We start from the raw sequence: 23,384 nt of genomic DNA on the forward strand, positions 1-23,384 counted from the left end.
CCAGTTCGGCTTCTCACTGACTTAGAGGAAGTGAGGAAACCCAGGACTTCTGTTCCTGGTGAAACTGGGTTTGCAGTCAGGTTGGAGAGTCTGGATTTGGTTAGATCACACAGGCCCTGCTGCTGAGATTGTGTAAGAAGAGATTTAAAGGGTGGATGATTCCAGCTCAAATCCTGTCTGGGAACAGAAGGAAACCTCCGTGACCCTCTAACCCCAGTTGTGGTTTCTGTGCTTCTTTGTTCCTTGAGCAGAGGGAAGGAGTCCCAGCTGCTCCCCAAAACATGTTGCTCCCAAGGGGCGGAGGTGTTTGCAGATTGTGGTGAAGCAGCACAGGGGACAGAGAGGAAAAGCAAGGGGGCAGGACCACCTCAGCAACATGGCCAGGGTCCCTTTCTACAGACCAAAGGCCTGCCGAGGAGAGGCGCTCCTCTGTGTGAGGGCTTGGCCTCCTGGCATCTCATTTTCTTCCCCATTTATTCACGAAGCATAGATTTTTCCACCCTGCTCAGTGCTGGGCATACAGCAGTCCATTAACAAGACAGGCCAGGTCCTTGCTCGCGTGAAACTTAGAACCCAGCAGGAAATCAGACACTTGAGCAATTTCAGTAAAGGGTTTATTGGCTTTGTGATGGGAAAGTGGGTGCTAAGAAGACCTATAGCAGGGGCACCCGACCTCATACTGGTGGGCAGGGAGCAGTCACAGAGGGCTTTCTGGAGGCAGTAGCATCTGAGCTGTGCCCTGCTAGTTGACTTGTAGAACATTGCCCATTCCAGATCTGTCAGCTTCCTTATGACGTCATTTATCTTGTTCCTCTGCCTCCTATATTTCTTGTAAATTAGAACCTAGGTCAAGAGCTTGAGCTCAAGTTAAACATTGTTGGCAACAATACCAACAGCAGATTGTGTATACTTCATATTGAATCACCTCGAGGGCCACACAGTAACTGGATTGTCCCTCTATCCATGAGGCTAGGTTTGGTCACCTGGTTACAGTTGTAGAGTTACATATTTTTCCCCTGGCCGGGAAAGTAATCATGGTGTTATACTTTGACACCGTGTGAGTGTCCTGTTCAATAGCCTTTCACCCTGTGGTTCAGCACCCACTGAGGATCTTCCCAGAGTGGCTGTGGCATTTTGCTTCCCCACCAGCAATGCACGAGGGTTCCAGTTGCCGTGCATTTTCATCAGCACTTGTTATTGTCGCTATTTTTTAATCATAGCCATTCTGATAGATGAGTAGTGGCATCTCCTCCTGGTTTCACTTTGCCTCGCTAGTGGCAGTGACCTTATTTCATGTGCTTCCTTGCCCTCCATATGTCCTCTTGGATGAAGTGTCGTCTCTTCAAGTCTTTTGTCCATCTTGTAATCTGGTTGGTTGTTTCCTTACAACCAAGACTTCAAGAAATGTATTCTGCATAGAAGTTGTTTCTCAGATGTGCAGCTCATGTTTTGAAGGCTGTGCCGTGGAGAAAGTTTTAGTGTCATTTCCAGGGCACATGACATGGATATGTAAATCTCAGCAGGAAATCTGCTTTAAAAAATTGTTTCTTTGGCCGGGTGCGGTGGCTCATGCCTGTAATCCCAGCACTTTGGGAGGCCAAGGTGGGTGGATCACGAGGTCAGGAGTTCAAGACCAGCCTGGCCAAGATAGTGAAACCCCATCTCTACTAAAAATACAAAAAAGTAGCCAGGCATGGTGGCGGGCGCCTGTAATCCCAGCTACTCAGGAGGCTGAGGCAGAGAATTGCTTGAACCCGGGAGGCGGAGGTTGCGGTGAGCCGAGATCACCCCACTGCACTCCAGCCTGGGTGATAGAGCAAAACTCCATCTCAAAAAAAAAAAAAAATCATGGTAACACACACAACATAAAACTTAACATTTCAGCCATTTCCTAGCAACCATCACCACCATCCATCACCAGAACTTTTCTCATCTCCCTAGACTGAAACTCTGCACCCATTAAACAACAACTCCCAGCCAGGCACGGTGGCTTACAGCTGTAATCCCAGTACTTTGAGATACTGAGGCGGGAAGATCACTTGAGCCAGGAGTTCGATACCAGCCTAGGCAACAAAGCGAGACCCTGTCTCTACAAAAAATAATAATAATAAAATTAACCAGGCATAATGGCACATGCCTGTAGTCCCAGCTACTTGGGAGGCTGAGGTGGGAGGATTGCTTGAGTCCAGGAATTTGAGGTTGCAGTGAGCTATGATCACACCACCATACTCCACCCTGGGTGACAGAGCAAGACCTCATCTCAAAAAAATGAAAAATAACCACTCCCCGTTCTACCCATTCTGGCAACCACCATTCTCCTTTCTGTGTCTATGAATTTGACTACTCCAGGTACCTCCTATAATCATACAGTATTTGTTCTGTTGTGACCAGCTTATTTCACATAGCCTAATATCCTCAAGGTTCATTCACAGGGTAGCATGTGTCAGAATTTTCTCTTTTTAGTGCTGAATAATGTCCCATTTTATGTATAAACCACATTTTCTTCATGCACGCATCCATCAATGGACACTTGGGTTGTTTCCATCTTTGGCCTCTTGTGAATACTACTACTTTGAGGAAGTCTTTAATTCCAGTCTTTAATTCCTTAGCATCAAGCCACTAAGTATTACCTGGGTTGGGGATGTAAAAAAGTAAAGGTCTAGTGTGTTAGGATTGCACTGGTTGCAAGTAACAGACACCAAATCAAACTGATGTGAGCAAGAAAAGGACTGTTTTGGCTTGCATCTGGGAAATGTCCCGGATTCAGGCTGGATCCAGGGATTCAAATGTTGCCATGGGGTCTGAGCCATCCTCTCTCCCTCTGGCTCTGCTTTCTTCTGTGTGACAGGCACTTTCCATGGGAAATTCCTGGTGTAGGTTCTCCCAGCAGCCACTGAGCGGGCAAAATGATCTCTTCCCTGAGAGTGCCATCAAAAGTCCTGGAATTGGGTCTCATCTGTCATGTGTCCATCCCTGAACCATCATTCATCAGCAGGGCTGTGGTTGGCTGGGCCTGGGAGGGAGACGTGCCCACTCCCATCATGAAGACCAGAGGAGGGATTCCCCATGGGAAATCAGGATTCTGTTACCAAAAGGAGGGGAAGGTACTAGACAAGCAGGAACATGAGATGACCACTGTGAGGGAAGCTCAACATTGCACTCCTACTGCGTGCCAGGTGTTGGCCCCATCTCCATTAGCTATTGTGGCTTACCCCTCAAGGGAGATTATTGTCCTCATTTTAGAGAGAAGGGTGGGTGGCCAGAGAGGTGAGTGCCTTGTGAGTTTCTCTAGCAGCGGAGCTGGCTCTGTGACCCAGGGTGTGTGCTCTCTCACCAGCCTCCAAACCCAGGATGGGGACAAAGCTCTGCGCTAGGGCAGCTCTCATTAAAAAATTAGGTCTCTGCCTAAAAATGCAGACATCACATTGTGTTCAGGGGTTGATTCCAATAAACCAATTAGGCTTGCTGCAGAGTCCTTGTACTGTATGTTCAGAACTTTAAAAATTGTAAACAAGAGATCAGGGATGAATTGTGTAAGCAGAATTTTTTTTTCCATTTATGGGAGTGTGCTTTTTGATGGTTTTAAGAAAAAAATCCATTCTTTGACAATTTTTCCTTGTTTTTTAATCCCCGTTGGCAGTGTCCTTGACAGTCATTCAAACCTAGCTTAAGCATCCCCAGTGACGGGGACCTTTGGTACGGTATTTTCCCTTTCTGGCCCTCAGTTTACCCATCTGGCAGGTGCAGCCCTTCAATGAGCTGCATTCTTTGGTTCCCTCCAGCTGTAACTTCCTGTCAGTGGTGCAAAAGGTGCCTTACTGGTGTCCCTGCCCCTCTTCAAGCCGTTTCCACACAGCAGCTGGAGGGATACATATGGATATTTTTAAACACGTACCCTGGATCCTGTCGCACGCCTCCCCCACCCCTTCAAACTCTTCAATAGAATGAAATCCAGACGCTTCCTTGTGGCCTGCAAGCCCCTCGTCATCAGCTGCTACCTCCTCTCCTGCTCAGCCCCTTCCTCCCACAGCGCTGTCAGCTGTCGTACTTTCCTGTTCCTCACACAGGCAAGCATTTTCCTGCTGCCGCATCTTCATTCCCACTTTTCTTTTTCCCTGTACACCCTTTCCTCAGCTCTCAACCAGCTCCTCACCCTTCAGATCTCAGTTCAAAGGTTGCCTCCTCAGATAGGCTTCCCTTCCAAGGCCCCCTTATCTAAGTAGCCAGCCCCCCACACCTACCACCCTCATGCAGACTTCGGGGTCCTGCCCAGAATGTTGGCAGGTTTGCTGGTTTATTGCCCGTCTCTCCACTTAACAAGGGCAGGGTTTGGGTCTGCCTTGCTCCCCATAGTATCTCAACCCCTAGCAGAGGGCCTGGCATGCAGTCGGTGCTTAATAGATGTTAAAGAGTGAATGAGTGAATGAATGGAAACCATTCAAAATCTCCATGCTGGAGTCTTGGTGAAGCAGGGTGGAAAGCTAAGAAACAGATTTGAAATCTTCTTGTTAAGTAAAACACCAGGACTGTGCAGCGTTTTTTCACATCACAAAGTCGCCTTTCTGAGATGATGACTGACTCTTACCTCCTAAAGGATGCCTTGGCCCCTTCCCTGGCTCTGTGAGTTACCTAGGAACCGGGAGCGCAAACGAGGAAGAAGGGTGGGCTGGAAGCCCAAATCCTTGGTGTCAAAGGAGCCTGTTTTTATGAGCAGGGATGGGGTAGGCATTGGGTGGTCTGAGAGCAAGGTGCTGAGGTTTCATCAACATTCTCTCTCTTCCTGGCAAGGTGCTCAGAGCTTTTCCTCTTGTGCTAATCACAACTCTGTATGCTTGGTGACCCCATTTTACCAGATAAGAAAGCTGAGGCTCCAGGAGTTAGGAAATTGTGTGAGTCCAGAGCTTCTTGACTCTAGAGCCCAAGCTCCCCCATTTCTGCCATGTTTTGAAATATAATCTGTATTGGGTTTGATGAGGCCATGCCAGGTGAACTCCTTAGCGTGGCATTCAAGGTCACCTCCAACCTTGTCCTGATTTATCTTAACATTTTTCATCTATTCTCACCTGAAGAACCTTCTCCTATAAGTCCATGATATTCACACTGGTGTCTGGCCCCAGCCCTTAAAGTTGTTCTATCTTTTTCTGTTTGGAATGTGAATGTTCTCCTAAGAACTCATTCGAAAAGAGACTCTGGCTAAAACCACTGTGGAAACTGCTGCCAGGCACAGTGTGGTTTCACCCTGAGCTGGTCTTTGTTCTACCCTCATTCGCCTCTACCCGCAGCCACTGCCTTCCTCTCCTGCTGTCTAAATCCTACATGACCATCAGTTACACTGTGGTGGCTCCAGGCTTCAGAGATCTCTCTCCTGCCCCCTTCCGGTATCAACCTGGACTGGATTACGTGGGTCAGAAACCCAACTTAAACTGGCTGCAAAAGTTATTCAAGAGAGTGGATGTGGCCCAAGACGTAATTATTGGCCCAGGAAACTGGACAGTCCAGAAATAAATTTAGCTTCAGGCAGAGCTGGATGTAAGCTTAGACTGTGTCATCGGGATGGTGGCTCCTTTCTCAGACAGGCTCCCCCGCACCCCTGGTGAGGATAGGTAGCCCCTAGCAGCTCCACATCCTGACAGCCTGGCAACCTCAGGAGAAAAGCTTGGCTTTCTCCAGAGTTGGAGCAAAAGTCTCAGGGCGGGCCGGGTGCGGTGGCTCAAGCATGTAATCCCAACACTTTGGGAGGCCGACGCAGACGGATCATTTGAGGTCAGGAGTTCGAGACCAGCCTGAGCAACATGACGGAACCCCATCTCTACTAAAAATACAAAAATTAGCCAGGCACGGTGGCGCTCGCCTGTAATCCTAGCTACTCCGGAGGCTAGAGCACGAGAATCTCTTGAACCCAGGAGGCAGTGAGCCGCGATCGTGCCACTGCACTCCAGCCTGGGCGACAGAGCTAGACTCCGTCTCCAAAAAAAAAAAAGTCCCGGAGCAGACTCGTACTGGCTCTGATTGGCCCAGCTCAAGTCACATGTTCTCCCTTCAACCAATCACCATGAACACAGAATGTACTGCCCCACTCTGTATCCAAGGGGGTGAGCTGAAGGTAGGGAAGGAGGATTCCAGGAGTCAGTCATCTTCACTTATGTATGCTTTGTCTCTCCTTCTAACCCTCATCTCGTGGAGGACAGGGACACTGCCTGTGAAACCCCGGGGCCTCTAACAGCACTGAGCGCCCTGTGTTTCTATGACATTTCTCTGTTTCCAAACAGCTTTCACGTATGCATATATTTTAATTGTCACAACTACCCTATAGCAACAGATAGTTTATGCAGTCCAGGAATGTGTCACAGGTACGCTCATCCCTTAGCCCTTAGGTGTCTACCTGGTGTGTCCAGGGCCACCAAAGACCCCAGTCAGGCACCTCTGACCTCTAATAGTCACCTCAGTTTGCCCGGGTTTGTTATCAATGTATTGTTTTCTGTGTGTGCCGTGACGTGTGACACAAGTTGGAAGCACAGCCCAGTGGTTTATAAAATGGTCCTTCATCCTTAATTTCATCATCCCCTCACATCTATCCTGGGAGGCAGAGGAGGCAGAGGAAGCAGGTGCTGTTAGCCCCATTCACAGGAGAAACTGAGACTCGGGGAAAAAATAACTCGGCCCAGGTCCTCGTTGGTGGAGACAGCATGATGGGCTGACCTGTGGAAAATATAAGATGGCCAAGAGCTGCACGTCTTTGTGACTTCTGATGAAAGTCTGGGTTTTAGGAATGACTGGCAAGATAGCCAGCCCGTGTTTCACTGAACTGAGTGGGTAGCAAGGAATCCTGGTAATGCTGAATATAGCAGCTTCTCCTGAGCTGACGTGGTGCCAGTGCATCCCCATACTTGATGTCATTCATCCTTTGCACAACTCTGTTGGGGGTTATTATACTCATTTTATTGAGGAGGGAGTTGAGGCTTACAGCAAGCAACTTGTCCAGCCAGTCATTGGCAGAACTAAGGCTGAAACTCATGTCTTTCTGACTCTGAGTCTTGTGCTCCCCCTGGGTCCCAGAGGTTGGGAGGCCACCTTCTGGTGTTAACACCCATCTCCTCTGTTGCTCCCGCAGGTCTACATCATCCGGGTCACATGGTCCAGCGGCTCCACCGAGGCCATTTACCGGCGGTACAGCAAGTTTTTTGACCTCCAGGTAAGGATTTGAGGTCTCTGGTGAGCTGCAGGATGGGAAAGAGTTTAATTGGATTACATTCTACTACAACTTTAGAGTCCAGAATTTTTTTAATTTCCCAGACTTAAAAATGACATCCGTGGCTGGGCGCAGTGGCTCACACCTGTAATCCCAGCACTTCGGGCGGATCACTTGAGGTTAGAAGTTTGAGACCAGCCCGGCCAACATGGTGAAACCCCGTCTCTACTAAAAATACAAACATTAAGCCGGGTGTGGTGACAGGTGCCTGTAACCCCAGCTACTTGGAAGGCTGAGGCAGGAGAATTGCTTGAACCCGGGAGGCAGAGGTTGCAGTGAGCCGAGATTGTGCCATTGCACTCCAGCCTGGGCAACAAGAGCAAAACTCCATCTCAAAAAAAAAAAAAAAAATGACATCCACTACTTTTGAGACACGAATAATGTGCTTTGTTGCTTTATGCTTTGATATTTCATATTTCCTCCATAAGAGAAAGGGTACCTGTTGACTGCTCCAGAATGGAAGGTAATCTGGAAATCATTTCCAAATGGCTTTGGCATGCAGTGTTTGAACTTGTTTTAAACGATAATCGTGTTTGCTGGTGAGCTGCGTTTGTTGAGTGTGTCTAGACTTTTGGGGCCATTCAGCTCTGAAGACAGACCTGCATCTCCTGCCTCACCTTGGCCTCTCTCCACAGGCCTTTGCCCTCCCCACACACTCCTGTGCCTTCCTGGCTCACTCATGGCTCCAGTAACCCCTTCTGCCCTTCAGGACTCTCACCCCCTGGGAAGCCTTGCCTTTGTTCCCTGGCCAGCAAGGGCCACCCATTCTGTACCCCTGCAGCTCTGTGTGTCTCTCTGTATTGAAGCTGTCTGCTTGTCTGTCTCCCTGCCTAGACTGTGACTGTCGTGGGCCAGAACCACATCTTTCTCTTCCTCTCTGTCCTTAATAATTTATTCAAGGCCTAACACACAGCATGTGTCCAGTCGGTGTTTGGTGAATGAATGAATGAACGAACGAACGAACACCATGTATACTACCAGTCTTACAGGGAGCCAGGCAGAATGTGAACAGCTCGGTATAAGCCCATCCCCACTAGGGTAAAACAAGTCTAACCAATGGGTCAGTAGTTTCTTCTTGATGTCACTAATGGCGAGAAACAGAGCAAGTGTGAGAGGTAGTCATGGTTCCTCCTCATGGGATGTAACAGAGTTATTTAGAAAACCTTCGGGAGACACTGGGAACTTGCCCAGCTTTCTGAACATGTGTCTTCTCCCAGCCTCCTGGTAAGGGGCCGTGTCACCTCTCAGGCCAACACAAGTCTCCATCCTGACATGATAGTCTTCTTTTCAATCAGAATGCTTCTGTTGCAAGTGACAGAAACTCAACTCAAGCTGGCTGAAGTAAATAGGAGGTTTTTTGGTGGGTGTAACTGAGCGTCCTAGGAGAATGTATCTCCCAGGCTTCAGGCACATCTTAATCCAGGGTTTTTTTTTTGGTGTCACCTGATCTGGCTTCTTCCTCTCATTCCAATCCCTACATCTATGGTGTTGGCTTTATCCTCGGATCCCACATGATTGCACAATGATACAACAGCTCTGGGCTCACACCCAGCAGGAAAGGGTAAAAGTCACTTGTCAGAAATCCCCACAAACACATTATTGTGTGTCATAGGCTCAACTCGACGCCAATCAATATGAGTGAGAAACGTGGCAGCCAATGGGCTTGCCGGGGTCCCTGCTCCACCCCAGAAATCAATAAGGGTGGAGACTGACACCTGGAGAGAGGTAGTTTCACAAACTGCCGCGATCAGAGGTAAAGTCAACATTTCCTGGCCGTCAGAAGACTGCCACTGTCCTTTGTACATCATCCTGTCTTTTTGCCACACAGTTTTTCTCAGAAGGTTGGCATCCTTCATTATTCTGACCTAATCTGCTCCTGACAGTGCCAAATAGAGAATTTTCAGAGCTTGTGTTTCATTATTTTGTAGGGGGAGGGGAAATAATGTGTTCCTTACTGGTTTCCCGAAACGCCTACATAATAAACTGCCAAGAGTCATTGTATAATATAAAGCAAGTGAAACACCAGTTACCTAATTATTTAAAATGTAATGAATTCATTAGTGATGTTTTGTGTTCAGTATGCAATAATATCAAACAGTATCATAAACAAATTACATTTTTGCTTCTGCTCTGCAGCAAACAGAGTGTAAATAAACAAAGTAGCTCTAAGTTAAAGATGCTAAGATACCATCTAAAGTGAACATGACAGGAGCGAACACTGGGGCAGGGGAAGAAAGATCTAAACCCTGGGGGAGAGGAAGGGAGGATCACAGTGGTGATGCCCAGCATCTTTCGATGCCATGGGCAGGAGGCACAGTCCTGGCTGAGAATGAATGAGATACAAATGGAGGACCCTCCACGTTCTTTACCCAGATCTGTGGTGATTTATGCAGATTCACTATAGTAGGTCTTCAAAGAGTGAGTGTTAGATAAACACATTTGCAAGTTGCTAGACTGACTTTTTGTGCAGTGAGGGTCTAGATAGGGAGGGCTACCTGTATTTTGCTTTCAGAGGCCTCTTGCCTACCTGACACCTCCAAGGAGCAGAGGAGGAGGTACGGAACAATAACACGTGATTGTTATCCTAGGAATTATTTACACCCACCGAGCAAAGCCCACTCAGCTAGCTTGGGCACAAAGAGAGGGGTGGGGTTGAATATATTGTTCCCTGAAACCCAGAGCAGAAAATGCAGTCAGCCTCGCATGGGCCAGGAACCGGCTGGCAGCTCCCGGGCCATCTGTCCTTGTGGCTTCAGCATGTCCCATGGAACCTGTTCTGGACCACTTCCTCCAGTTGCCCACTGGCCAACATCCCCCAAGAGCAACCCCCAGTGAGCACCTTCCACCCGGAGCTGCAGTGTGCTTCCCTGTTGTCAAAGCACTAGAGTTTCTGAATGCTGATTCCAGTCTCCAGAAGGGAGAATCTGATTGTCCTAAGGGCCCTGGATCATAGTTCACCACTGAGCCTGTCAGCTGTTGCCGGGGAGGTGGGGACGTAGAGTCATCTGGAAGAGATTAGATGAGAAGCGGAGTGGGAAGGGGGCCCTGGAAGTGCTTATGCAAATATTGTTCATTGCTGACATGTCGAGGCACGCGGCCAGGCCCTGTGCAAGGTGGACTGGGTTCTCTGAGTTCCCTATTCCAGCGCAGCCTAAGGCTTAAGACCTTGGCTATCAGTCAGACAGACCTGGGTGCAAATCTCAGCTTTGCCTGTTCAGGGCTCAGCTTGGGGTCACCGCTGTATGTTTCTGAGCCTCAGCCTCCTCATCTGCATAGTAGGAATGAAAGTGCCTTTCTTGTGCATTTATTGTGCCAGTTAAGCAGGACGCACCTGGCTCAGTAAGCATGTTAGCTGTCAGCTGTCCCTCTGCACAGGTGTGACCTGCCCAAGCTGATATCCTTTGGGACTGCTTGAGCCAGAGCTTGATCACGGGTCTTCCTGGCCCAAAGCCAATGCTCCTTCCACTCTCCTGTCCGACTCAACTTTCTTATTTCTACCAGAACTTAAGTCAGGTTCTCCTCCATGCTCAGCATAATCAGTGATAATTTGGGGGTTGCCGTGTCAGGCTTCCCTCCTGTAACAAAGTTGTCTAAGGCAGGACTTCATCCAGGCTCAGAGTCCCAGATGGGCAGCTGGAGTGGGAAAGTCATGGAATTCCAGAGGGTCGTGCTTATCCTGGAAGCATCGTGGAACCAGCCTCCTCCTCCCCCACACACACCCCAGCAGGGAAAGCTGGAAGAGGTTAGGGCAGGATCGCACCAGCCCTTGCGGGCCTGCAACACCCTGGAGTTAGATGATTTCATGATTCCACCCTCCCCTCCCTCCTGTCTGGCAAGCAGCCTTGGTTTTTTCAGAAGTAACTTGGCCCAAACAGTGTGGGGAGAGCCGAGCCTTGGTGGAGGAGCAGCAAGGCCAGTGTGGCGTAATGGAAAAAGCAGAGGACTCATCAGGAGACCTGGGGCCCAGCCACCCTCCAGCTGTGTGGCCTAGGGCACACCCCTTAACCCCTCTGTGCCTAAGAGCCCTCATTGGTGACATGGGGTGAAAACAATAGAAACAGCTGGCATTTCTGGAGCACTGAATGTGGGCCCCATCCTGCTAAACATCTAGATGTAGTGACTCATTCAGTCCTCCAGACAAGCTTATCCAATTACGCAAATGAAGAAACCCAGCCTCAGAGAGGTTAAGTGGTTTGCCCGAAGTCACACAGCTAGTGAGCCTCAGAGCTCAAATTGGAAGCTGGGCAGGCGACCCCAGTATCCACACTTTTAGCCGTTCTGCTTTTCTGGGGCTCCTCTGTGTAGTGGCTGCTTCACAAGGTTTTTGTGAGTTAAAACTTATCATCTGTGTCCAAAAGAGGCAAATTCATAGAAAGCAGGTTCGTGGCTGCCAGAGGCTAGGGGAAAACAGGAAGATACTGCTAATGGGTACCGGGTACCTTTTAGGGGTGATAAAGATGTTCTAGAATGATTTAGTGGTCATGGAGGCATAACCTTATGAATATACTGGAAGCCACTGCATTGTACACTCTAAAAGGGTGATTTTTATGGTATGTGAAGTATATCTCAGTGTAAAAGGGATGGTGAGTGCCAGACCAGTTTCTAGGCTGTCAAGCACCAAGCAAAAGTCAGCTGTTAGGATTATTGATGGGCATGGGTGCTGCTAGGAATGGGCATAAAGACTAGAGGAGGAGATGATGCCAGTTAATAGAGTGGTGAAGATCCTGGGCTTTGGGATTAGACAGGGCTGGGCTTTGATCCAAATTCTGCCACTTGCTGGCCATGAGATCTTGTTTTCATCAGAACTCTTTTAGGTACAAATGACAGAAGCCCAGTCAAGATGGATTATTCAAACAGAGCATTGATTCGCTAAGTGTAACTGAGAAGTCTAAGGAAATTGGCTTCAGGTGTGGCTGGATCTAGACACCACACTGTCGATGAGGACTTGGCTTTCTTCACTTCTTAGCTTTCTTTGTGTCCAGGCCAGGTGGTGTCCAGCTGGTGGCAGCCACAGCTCCAGGCTGCATCCCACAGATAGCCCAGTGACTTCAGGGAAAGAGAACACCCCAACAGTTAAAGCAAAAGTCTCATTGGCTCATCTTGGGTCATATGACCAGGCTATTCAGGACCAGCCTGGAGACTGAAAGTAGAATCAGTGTCCTGCCAGTGCATGGAGACTAACAGAGCAGTGGTAGATTCTCTGGAGGACATCATGGAAATAGCCTGTAGGTGATAGAAAACAATATGCCCCCTCCAACGGGGGCAGGACATTCAGGCAGAGAAAGCAGTCTGCAGAGAGGCCGCTCAGGAGTTGGAGCATGACCCAGCCTCCCTCGTGGGAAAAGAGACTTACAGTCACCAAGTGTGATGGCTCATACCTGTAATCCACCACTTTGGGAGGCTGAGGCAGACAGATCACTTAAGCCCAGAAATTCAAGACCAGCCTGGCCAACAAAACAAGATCCCATCTCTACAAAAAATTTAGAAATTAGCCAGGTGTGACGGTGCGCACCTGTAGCCCAGGCTACTCAGGAGGCTGAGGTGGGAGGATCCGTTGAGCCTAGCAGGTCGAGGCTGCAGTGAGCTGAGATTGTGCGGCTGCACTCTAGCCTAGGCAACAGAGCAAGACCTTGTCTCAAAAAAAAAAAAAAAAGGGAGAGAGAGAGACTCACAGTCTCTATGAAAGATCCTTTTAAAAAAAAAAAAAAAAAAGTAGAAGCCGGGCGCAGTGGCTCACACCTGTAATCCCAGCACTTTGGGAGGCCAAGGTGGGCGGATCACAAGGTCAGGAGTTCGATACCAGCTGGCCAAGATGGTGAAACCCCGTCTCTACTAAAAATACAAAAATTAGCTGGGCGTGGTTGTGGGCGCCTGTAATCCCAGCTACTCAGGAGGCTGAGGCAGGAGAATTGTTTGAACCCGGGAGGCGGAGGTTACAGTAAGCCGAGATCGTGCATTGCACTCCAGCTTAGGCAACAAGAGCGAAACTCTGTCTCAAAAAAAAAAAAAAAAGTAGAGACAGGGTCTCACTTTGTCACTTAGGCTGGAGTGCAGTGGTGTCATCACAGCTCACCTGCAGCCCCAAACTCCTAGGTTCAAGTGATCCTCCCACCTTAGCCTCCCGAGTAGCTGAGACTACAGGTGTGTGCCACCACGCCTGACTAATTTTTTAAATTTTTGTAGAGACGGAGTCTTGCTTTGTTGCCCCGACTGGTCTCAAACTCCTGGACTCAAGTCACCCACCCATCTGGGCCTCCCAAAGTGCTGGGATTACAGGCCTGAGCCACTGCGCCCGGCCAGAAGTTCCCCTTTATGAAGATTCACCTTCCAACTTGGTTTCCTGACTTGCTTACCTTAGAAAGGCCTGATAGTCATGCCTGATGCTATTGCTTGACATCTGACCATGCATCTCATTCACCTGAGGGTGCAGGAGATGGCATAGAGTCCTGGGCTTGAAATAAGAATACCTGGTCAGGTCCTTCCCTCTGTCTTACCAGCTGTGCGGCCTTGGGATGGTCACCCAGCCTCTCTGATTCTCCCTTTCTGCCCTGGTTTGGGCCTACCCTGGAGAGTCCATCAGAGTGTGGCAGAGAAAGTTGGCATCCAGGCAGAGCACTGGGGATGACCGGAGTGCCCAGAGAGCTGAGGGCAGTGCCTAGCAGCAATGTGGCTGGGTTGAGCCACATAGTAACAATATCGGTAGTCACAAACTGGAACGTGCCAGATGCCCATCTTATATGCCATCTCATTCAGTCCTCGCAGGCATGAGGTCAGTATTGTATCCATTTCACAGATGGGGAAACTGAAGCTCCGAAAGGCAGAGTCACATGCCCAGAAAGCAGCATGGCTGGGATTCAAGCCCAGGTGTGGCTGGATTTGAAACTTGCACTCCTAACCTCCCTGCCTCCTTGGGCTCCGGGATTGCCTTTCAATCTGCCTATTCAAAGATAGATTTACCCACACAGAGTCCTGCCTACGGCTGCCCCTTTTTAAGGCCCATTTGGCTCCTCCCTCTAAGATACAGGCAGAGTCTATCCCACAGAGGGCGGTTCTGACTAAAATATGAGCCCCTCTACACTGTACTGTGCTACCTTTGTCTTCTGAGTTTCCCCACTGGTTCATCGTGTCCCCCAGGCCAAGGGTCATGGTCATCACTGGAGCCCGGGCTTCCCTCACAGAAGGTGCAGTTAAACATTTGCTAACCTAGACCTCGAGCTGCCACAAGGGACCCAGATGGATCTCTGCTTTCCATAAGCCTCCAGTGTAGTGGGAATAGACACATGTTATTTCAGATAGAGAGAAACCCAGTTGTTCACAGAGTGACCTCCCTCCTAGCCAGGGAGCTCAGACAGGGCTCACTTCCTGGAGGAGGTGACATCTGAGCAGGGTCTTGACAATTAATAAGGAGTGGCCCCTCCACCGAATGGGGGAGGGCATTGCACGCAGAGGACCCCTCATGTGCAAAGGTGCAGAGGTGCAGTGGAGCAGGAGTCTTAGCTGGGCATCTTCCAGAATTCCAACATTGGCAGGGGGGCACAGAGCCAGCTGAGTCACTCTGCCCATGAAGGAGCCCTCGGGAGAAATGCCAGCCTCATCTGTAAGAAGGAACACTCCCTATGGGGAAGTTCGTGCTGCAGGGATCCAGAGAAGCTTTTCTGGCTCCTCTCCTGCTCTGCACGCTGTGCCGGAGGGTTGCTGCTAGGCATAGGGCTTGCGGCTCGAGCAGTTCTTGGACGCATCAAATCACAGGTGGAGGCTGCATCTCCGTCTATGTCTTTGTCTCTCCAGAGACTGTCCCAAGTCATGCAGCAAAAACCACTTGTTTCCAATTTCCATTGAGCTAAGACTGACCTATCCCCTTCTTCTTCTTTTTTTTTTTTTTTTAAGATGGAATCTCACTCTGGAGTGCAGTGGCGCGATCTCGGCTCACTGCCACCTCCGCTTCCCGGGTTCAAACGATTCCCCCACCTCAGCCTCCCGAGTAGCTGGGATTATGGCACGCGTTACCACGCCTGGCTAATTTTTGTATTTTTAGTAGAGATGGGGTTTTGCCATGTTGGTCAGGCCAGTATTGAACTCCTGGCCTCAAGCAATCCACCCGCCTCAGCCTCCCAAAGTGCTGGGATTACAGGCGTGAGCCACTGCGCCCAGCCTTGACCTGTCGCCTTCTAAGATCCTGGTCCTTCCACCTCGGCCCTCTTGGGAGTTTAACAGCCCCAAGTGTACTTTTTAAGACTACCTGCCCAGAAGCCCCCATGCTCCACTGCAGAGGCCAAAGGGAAGGGAGGGTTTTCCTCCAGCTTTTCCAAGGACAGGTCTAGGGGGTGGCAGAACTGAAGAGTTTTCACTCCCTAGGCAGGCATTGCCTGGCCGGGAAGGCTTCCCAGCAAGATTCCAGCCAACATCTGGCCCAAGACTCGACCAACCATATTTATCCAAATACTGCCTTTACTCCATCCTCAGACACACTTTTTCTCCCAGACATTATTTTCTGGAATTGGAGTATGCCTCCAGCGTGTTGTGCATACTTAAATGGAATAGTTTTCCCTTCCCACTAAAAGCTATTACCATAAGGAAGGTGTGTCGCTGGGAAAATACCGTAGTTGCCTTTTTCCACACAGTTAGCAATTCTTTATTTCTAAAATAGAAAGAGGCATGATTATCTTGGGCAGTTGCAGCTAAACTCAGGTCCAGGCCCTGTTGCTGCCACCTGGTACGTAATTTTTCCTTTCCCAGAGAGTGGCTGACCAAACCAGTTAACCACTTGTTCTCATTTGTTTTTTCATTCCTTCATTCATTCATTCATTCATTTACTCATTTGTTCTTTGCACAAATATCTAACAGGTGCCTACCGTGTACCAGTGAGGAGGTAGTGGGGCAGAAGAGAGGGCAAACACTAGTAAGGGGGTTGAACTGAGAAAATACAGGCCTGGACTTAGGGGGAGCAGTAAGTATGGAGAGAAGTGGACAGACCAGAGGTGGTGGCAGCCTCCATGCAGCATGTCCCTCAGGACACCAGACACATTGATATTTAGACCAGCTCGTGGAGGGGCCAGAATCCTCAAAGACAATAAACCACAGATGGTGGACTAGGCCCAGGGACATCGTTGTGTTCAGGGCCCTGAAAGCCCTGCCCCAGGACCTTGTGGCTTTCTGCCAGCCTGCAGCTGCACATGATGGCCCCAGGCCTTTCTCCGCTTCCTGCTCTGGCTCCTCTGGGACTTGGGGCTTTTGTGATATTGAGGGGGTAAACCCCTCCCAAGTCCAGCCTCGATGGCTGCTGCTAACGCAAACCACGTGCGGTGGCCACAGCTTCCATGGCGTGTTCTTTGGACAGCGTGTCTCGCATTCCCTCTACCGCAAGCTGATGTCTTGAAAACTGCTGATGGAGTGTTCTCTCTTTCTTCTTGGAAGCCTGTGATGTGGCAACTTGATGTGACTCCATCTCTCTTCCTACTCCCCAAATGACTCATCTTCCTCTTCAGTTTCCAGTCCTCCTCGCCTTGAGCGCCACTTCTGTTGTTATCTGGTGGGGAGCGCGGGTAGTGGGTTTTCTCATTACCAAGGACGACATTGGTTAGGCTTTGAAGGGCTTGCCTCTGCTCCTGCTGCTGCAGACAGCCTGGGCCTGGTCCCTTGGAGAACCTACTTCAAGGCCTTTGGATGCCTAGTGTTACAGTTCTCTGCATAGACGCAATTGGTGGCCGGTAAACCTGGACACACTAAGACCAGCTTGGCAAGGAAAGCTTGCAGCGCTCTAATCCCCCGGCTTCTTATCCTGAGTCCTAGTCTTTGCAACTAGCAAACTCACGGGTGGCTGTTGACATTGACACAGTGATGAAGAAAACGAAATAAAATTGCATGTGGTTTAAATAGGAGGATATTGTGATAGTCCAGCCCTGCACTGTCCAGGATGGCAGCCGCTCGTCACATGAGGGTATTTAAATGTAAATTCAAGTCAATTAAAGAAAATTTTTAAATTGAGCTCCTGAGTTGCAGGAGCAGCATTTCATGTGCTCAATAGCTACCAGAAGGCTAGTGGCCACTGGATTGGACAGCAAGGTGTAGAACACCTCCATCATGGCAGAAAGTGCTAGCAGACAGCCCTGCTTCAGCCACGGGGCCACCCGGGCAGTCCTGAGGGGTTTTTTGCCAAGCTTAAAACACAGCCTCACAATCGAATATTATTCAGCCTTAAAAAAGAAGGAAATTCTGCCACATGCTATAACTTGGATGGAGCTTGAGGACCTTATGCTAAGTGAAATATGCCAGTCCCAAAAGGGCAAACAGTGTGTGATCCACTTCTTGGAGGTAGCTACGACAGTCAGATTCATAGAGACAGAAAGCAAAGTAGTGGTTGCCAGAGCCCAGCGGGAGGGAGAGGGGGGAGTCACAGTTTCAGTTTTGGATGATGAAGAGGTTCCGGAGATGGATGGTGGTGATGTTTGCACAACATTGTGAATGCGCTTAATGCCACTGAACTGTACACTCAAATGTGGTTGAAATGGTAAATCTTACATTGTGTATATTTAACACGATTAAAAAAAAAACCACACAGCCTTACAGACTACTAAAAGTTATCCCCAAATAACTTTCAAAATAACATATTCAATATGGGCAGAGTGTAAGGAGCGGGGATTTCTTGCTGAGCATCTGGTGTGCTCCCCAGAGTTTCCACACAGCACTCACTTACCCAGCCCCACTGCAGAGCAAGCTACGTCCCTCATCCTGCAGACGGCCAAACAGCCTCAGGGGATGAAGTGTCTGGCCAAGGACACACAGCTGGCATGAGGAAGCATCAGGATTGAACCCCAGGGCTGTTGGGTCCCCAGCAGTCATGTCTGTGGTTAGACTATGCAGTATTTAAACCCAGATCTGCCACCCCCAACAAATAAATAACACAAAGGGAAGTCTTTCAGCTCCTTGGGTAAAACCAAGTCAGGACAAAGGGCGAGAGAGCAGCTTCTTAAGACCAGACAGTAGAGACCCCTCTGAGGACTGAAAAACAGCAGTGGCAGGGACTCATTGGCTGACATGTACATTCAGGCAGGGACTCCAAAGGAACCCGGAGATTGGAAATAGTTGTGTTAGGGTGGACAGATTACTGGTGCATTCTTTAAAAAAAAAAAAAAAAAATTCCCTTTAATGGTGTTTCATTGTCTTAACAAATAAAATTGAGAAGGGAAAAAGTAGATAGTGTTAGGCAAAAACCTATAAATCTCTAAAATACTCCACAGCTGAGACTGATTAATGGCTCTGCTTTCGAAAAGAAAGCATGCTGTTGACATGTGCACAGAATATTAAACTTACCTCATCTCAGGCTGACTTTTGTGTTCACATGACACTCTGAAGCTGCCTCAAAGAGTGGTCTTAGGCAAAAAGAATGGAATTTAGACAAAGATGCATGGACTGGCTGGACATACCACTTAGCTGTGTGACTTCAGGCGAGTTCACTACCCTCTCTGCTTCTCAGTTTCCTCATCTGTGACAAGGAGAATGTAACATTTATTTCACAGAGTTACTGTGAAGGTCACATGAAATCGTATATGAGAGGATGTGTTCACTGTGAACTGTTATACACGTGTTAGTTGTGATTACTAATTATTATTTAGTATTAGTAATGTGAATATTATTCCTCAGAGTTACTTAGCAAACATCTCCTGAAGTTGCCTCCCAAAGCGTTTGCTCAGTTGCATTCATTGGTTCAGTCAATTTTTTTTTAATTAATAAACTTTAGTTTTTAGAGAAGTTTTAGGTTCTCAGAAAAATTGACTGGAAAGTACAGAGCATAGCCCCTTGTCCTCGCCACTCACAACCTCTCTTCATCAACATCAAGTTCAGCCCGTTTTTATTGAGCATCTACTATGTGCTGGCATTGAAGAGCTCTTGGATTCACAAAAGGAAGGCTGCCTTTTCCAGCAAGGCCCCACTGTGGCCTCACCTGTCTCTGAATGACAGTGGACCAAGCATTTCCACCTCACCAGGCAACACAGAGCAGGGGACAATGACTTGAAACCACAAATAAAACCACATGTTTAAAATACTGGCAAGGATGTAGAGAAAAGGGAACTCTTATACACAGTTGGTGGGAACATAAACTAGTATAGCCACCATGGGAAACAATGTAGAGGTTCCTCAAAACACTGCAAAGAGAACTACCATATGTTCCAGCAATCCCACCACTAGGCATTTATCCAAAGGAAAGGAAATCGGTATATCTAAGAGATAATACATCCCATGTTGATTGCAGTTCTAGTCACAACAGCCAAGGTGTGGAATCAGCCTAAGTACCCACCAGCGGATGAATGGATAAAGAAATTGTGGTATGGGCCGGGCGCAGTGGCTCACACCTGTAATCCCAGCACTTTGGGAGGCCGAGGCGGGTGGATCACCTGAGGTCAGGAGTTCGAGACCAGTCTGACCAACATGGTGAAACCCTGTCTGTACTAAAACTACAAAAATTAGCCAGGTGTGGTGACCCATGCCTGTAATCTCAGCTACTGGGGAGGCTGAGGCAGGAGAATTGCTTGAACCCAGGAGGCGGAGGCTGCAGTGAGCCAAGATGGCGCCACTGCACTCCAGCCTGGGCAACAAGAGCGAAATTCTGTCTCAAAAAAAAAAAAAAAAAGAAAAAGAAAATGTGGTATGCATACACAATTGAATACTATTCAGCCATCAAAAATAAGGAAATCCTGTCATTCGCAGCAACATAGATGCCACTGGAAGACATTATGTTAAGTGAAAGAAGCCAGGAACAAAAAGTTCTCACTTATATGTGGAAGCTAAAAAAGTTGATCTCATAAAGTAAAAGTAGCACAGAGGATAACTAGAGGCTGGGAAGGGTAGGGGGAAGTGGAGATAGGGAGAGATTTGTAAAAGGATACAAAATCACAGCTAGATAGGAGGAACAAGTTCTAGTGTTTTGGGTGTTTTTGGTTTTGTTTTTGTTTTGAGATGGAGTTTTGCTCTTGTTGCCCAGGCTGTAGTGCAATGGTGTGATCTCGGCTCACTGCAGCCTCCACCTCCCGGGTTCAAGCGATTCTCCTGCCTCAGTCTCCCTAGTAGCTGGGATTACAGGTGCCCGCCACCACGCCCAGCTAATTTTTTTGTATTTTTAGTGGAGAGAGAGTTTCACTGTTAGTCAGGCTGGTCTCGATCTCCTGACCTCAGGTGATCCACCCACTTCGGCCTCTCAAAGTGCTGGGGTTACAGGTGTAAGCCATCGCGCCCGGCCAGTTCTAGTGTTTTATAGTACTATAGGATGACTATAGTTAACAATAGCATATTATATAGTTTCAGATAGCTGGAAAGAAAACATTGAATATTTCTAAGACAAATAAGTGATACATGTTTGAGATGACGGATGTGAAAATATGCTGATCTGATCACTACATATGTGAATCATAATATTACTAATGTACCCCATGAATATATACAATTATTATGTGCCAATTAAAAATTAAATTTTAGAAATTTAAAAAATTAAAAGAAACTAGAAAGTGAAAACCCAGGCCAGGCGCGGTGGCTCACGTCTGTAATCCCAGCACTTTGAGAGGCTGAGGCTGGCAGATCACTTGAGGTTAGGAGTTCGAGACCAGCCTGGCCAACATGGTAAAACCCCATCTCTACTAAAAATAAAGCTAGGCAGGTGCCTGTAATCCTAGCTACTTGGGAGGCTGAGGCAGGAGAATTGCTTGAACCTGGGAGGTGGAGGTTGCAGTGAACCAAGACCACGCCATCGCACCCCAGCCTGGGCAACAAGAGCAAAACTCCATCTCAAAAAAAAAAAAAAAAAAGTGATAACCCAAAGCACACAAAAGAAAGGCAGTAATTACGATAAGAAATTGACAGCCTGAGCAACATGGCAAAAGCCATCTGTACAAAATACAAAAAAATTAGCTGAGCATGGTGGCACACGCCTATAGTCCCAGCTACTCTGGAGGCTGAGATGGGAGGATCACCTGAGCCCGGGGAGACTGAGGCTGCAGTGAGCCATGATTGTGCCACTGCACTCCAGCCTGGGTGACAGAGCAAGACCCTGTCTCAAAAAAGAAAAGAAATTGAGAACAGAAAAAGAATAAAGAAAATCAGTGAAACTAAAAGCAAGTTCTTTGAAACGATAAAGATTAATAAACCTGTAGCTAGCGACCAAGGGAAAAAAGAGAGAAGGAAAAAAAAAAACCCACAGTTTAAAAGTTTAAAGACTTCTAGGGCAAGGCCGTGCATCCCAGCAGCTTCCAGGATGTGCAGCCAAGCTGAGGCTGACCCACCTGCCCAGGGCATCGTGTAGAACAGCACCAAAGAGGCCAGGAGCTCCAGCCTGGAAAAGCAGCCCTGGCCCTTTTAATTGTCTTTGTAGCATTTCAGAGGCAGGGTGATTTGATGATAAAGAAGCAAGTGGTCTTCATTCTCTGGCCCCTCCGCTTTGTTGGCTACCGGCCTTCAGTTTCCTGGACAGCCATGTCCACCTTAAAGCAGTGATCAAGGATTTAATGAGGGAATGTTTCTAAAGAATCTAGCTCCCATGTCTGGCAGATAGTAGGTGTTTAATATACGTATCTCTCTTCTCTCCCACTTCAGGTCCTCCCCTCCCTCCCCAAATGCCTACACAATAGCTGTGTGTATTTCTTCTGGACTTTTCAAAGTTTCTTTTATTCCATGAGAGGGACAGATCTTAAGTGCCAGAGTGACTTTCCTGTGGGCAGGCTTTTCACATTCCAGCCATTACTCCACGAGGCTTGGGACTTCCTCCCTCCCCATCTGCTTTGATTCCTTGACCCATGTACTAAACAGGGTAGGTTAAGATACTGCTCACACAAATAACCTCACTATACAACGAGAGCATTTTGTCATAGCTCACTCAGGCCACATGTCCAGCAGAGGTCACTGGGGTCTTTGGACCTCATCCCATGACCACGGCCAGCAGAGAAGCCGGGCTCTGGAGAGTGGCCAATCCCTATGGAAGAGGGAAATAGCTAGTGGGAAAGCATCCACCAGTCATCATCTTCCACCCTGAAGTGACACATGTCTCCAGCTCACGTGGAATGGCCACATCCTACTTCAAGGGACTGGGGAAAGTACAAATCTACCATGTGCTCAGAAGGAGAACCAGAAATATTTGACGACAGCGTTAATGACTTCCGCAGCCCAGCTTTAATCCATAAAATAATGCTGCAAGTCGGTGTCCTTATGGCAGACTTAAAGATGAGGCCCTAAAAGGTTTTGTCACTTTCCTGAGACCACATGGGGAGTAAGAAGCAGATCCTCGTGATTTTGTATGCCAAATCCGGTATTTCACATGAAGTCCCTGAAGCGTTCAGAGATACGTTTATGGTTCTATGAAAGGTTTTAGTTTGGGGGACTCTGCCCCCTCGCTCCTCTACCCCCACGGCAGCCTATACCTCCCTCTCTTTACACCACCTTTTAATGATCAGTTCTCTTCTCAGTCCCCTGTCTAGATTATGAATCTTTTCCTCGCTCTACCCTGTTCCTCTAGCACAGAGCCAGGCCCAAAGCTATCTGTTGAGCCGACCTGGAGAATTCTTCCTGGGTCGGGGGAATATAGTGCTCTCATAAGCATGAACCGAACCACATTGATTGGATGCTAGTGATCTATTCCTTACCTCAACCCAGAAATTCTTAGGAGCAGGATGACCTGCTGTCCATGAAATCCTGGTGGCCCTGAGAGTATTGTTCACGTTTCAGATCCAGGAAAGCCGGGAATGGTCTCTCCTAACTCTGAACCTTCACAAATCTGGCAGCTGTGGATATAAACATTGTTTTCATAGGGTTTCTAGGTCCAGTTGAAATTGCCTTTCCCATTAGTTTGGGTTTCTGGAAAGCTGAATGCAGTGAACTTCTTGCATATCACATCACATATTTCACACAATTCCTTTAAAATGTCGTAGATGATGTTTATTGCATTATGAAAGGTTTTTGTTTTTGGTATTCTCCCGCCACTTAGATGCAGATGTTGGACAAATTTCCCATGGAAGGAGGACAGAAGGATCCCAAGCAGCGGATCATCCCCTTTCTGCCAGGTAGGTGAGATGGGTGCTCTCAGACTGGGACCCTGGGGGCCCTGGTACAGTTCCCAGAGACCTTGGGACAGTTTATCAGCTTGTCTTCCTTTATC

The 23,384-nt window shown here is 48.2% G+C and overlaps 1 protein-coding gene across 2 annotated transcripts in view; it reads left to right on the forward strand.

Moving 5' to 3' along the window:
• Nucleotides 1-23,384, forward strand: part of SH3PXD2B (SH3 and PX domains 2B) — a 120,861-nt gene that overhangs the window by 24,724 nt on the left and 72,753 nt on the right. For both annotated transcript variants that reach the window (XM_030825079.1, XM_030825083.1), the window contains exons 2-3: nucleotides 7,112-7,192; nucleotides 23,214-23,289. In XM_030825079.1, the coding sequence (XP_030680939.1) occupies nucleotides 7,112-7,192; nucleotides 23,214-23,289 (157 nt within the window). The remainder of the gene's footprint in view (nucleotides 1-7,111; nucleotides 7,193-23,213; nucleotides 23,290-23,384) is intronic.

This window comes from Nomascus leucogenys, chromosome 2 (genome assembly GCF_006542625.1).
Source record: "Nomascus leucogenys isolate Asia chromosome 2, Asia_NLE_v1, whole genome shotgun sequence".
NCBI lineage: Eukaryota > Metazoa > Chordata > Mammalia > Primates > Hylobatidae > Nomascus > Nomascus leucogenys.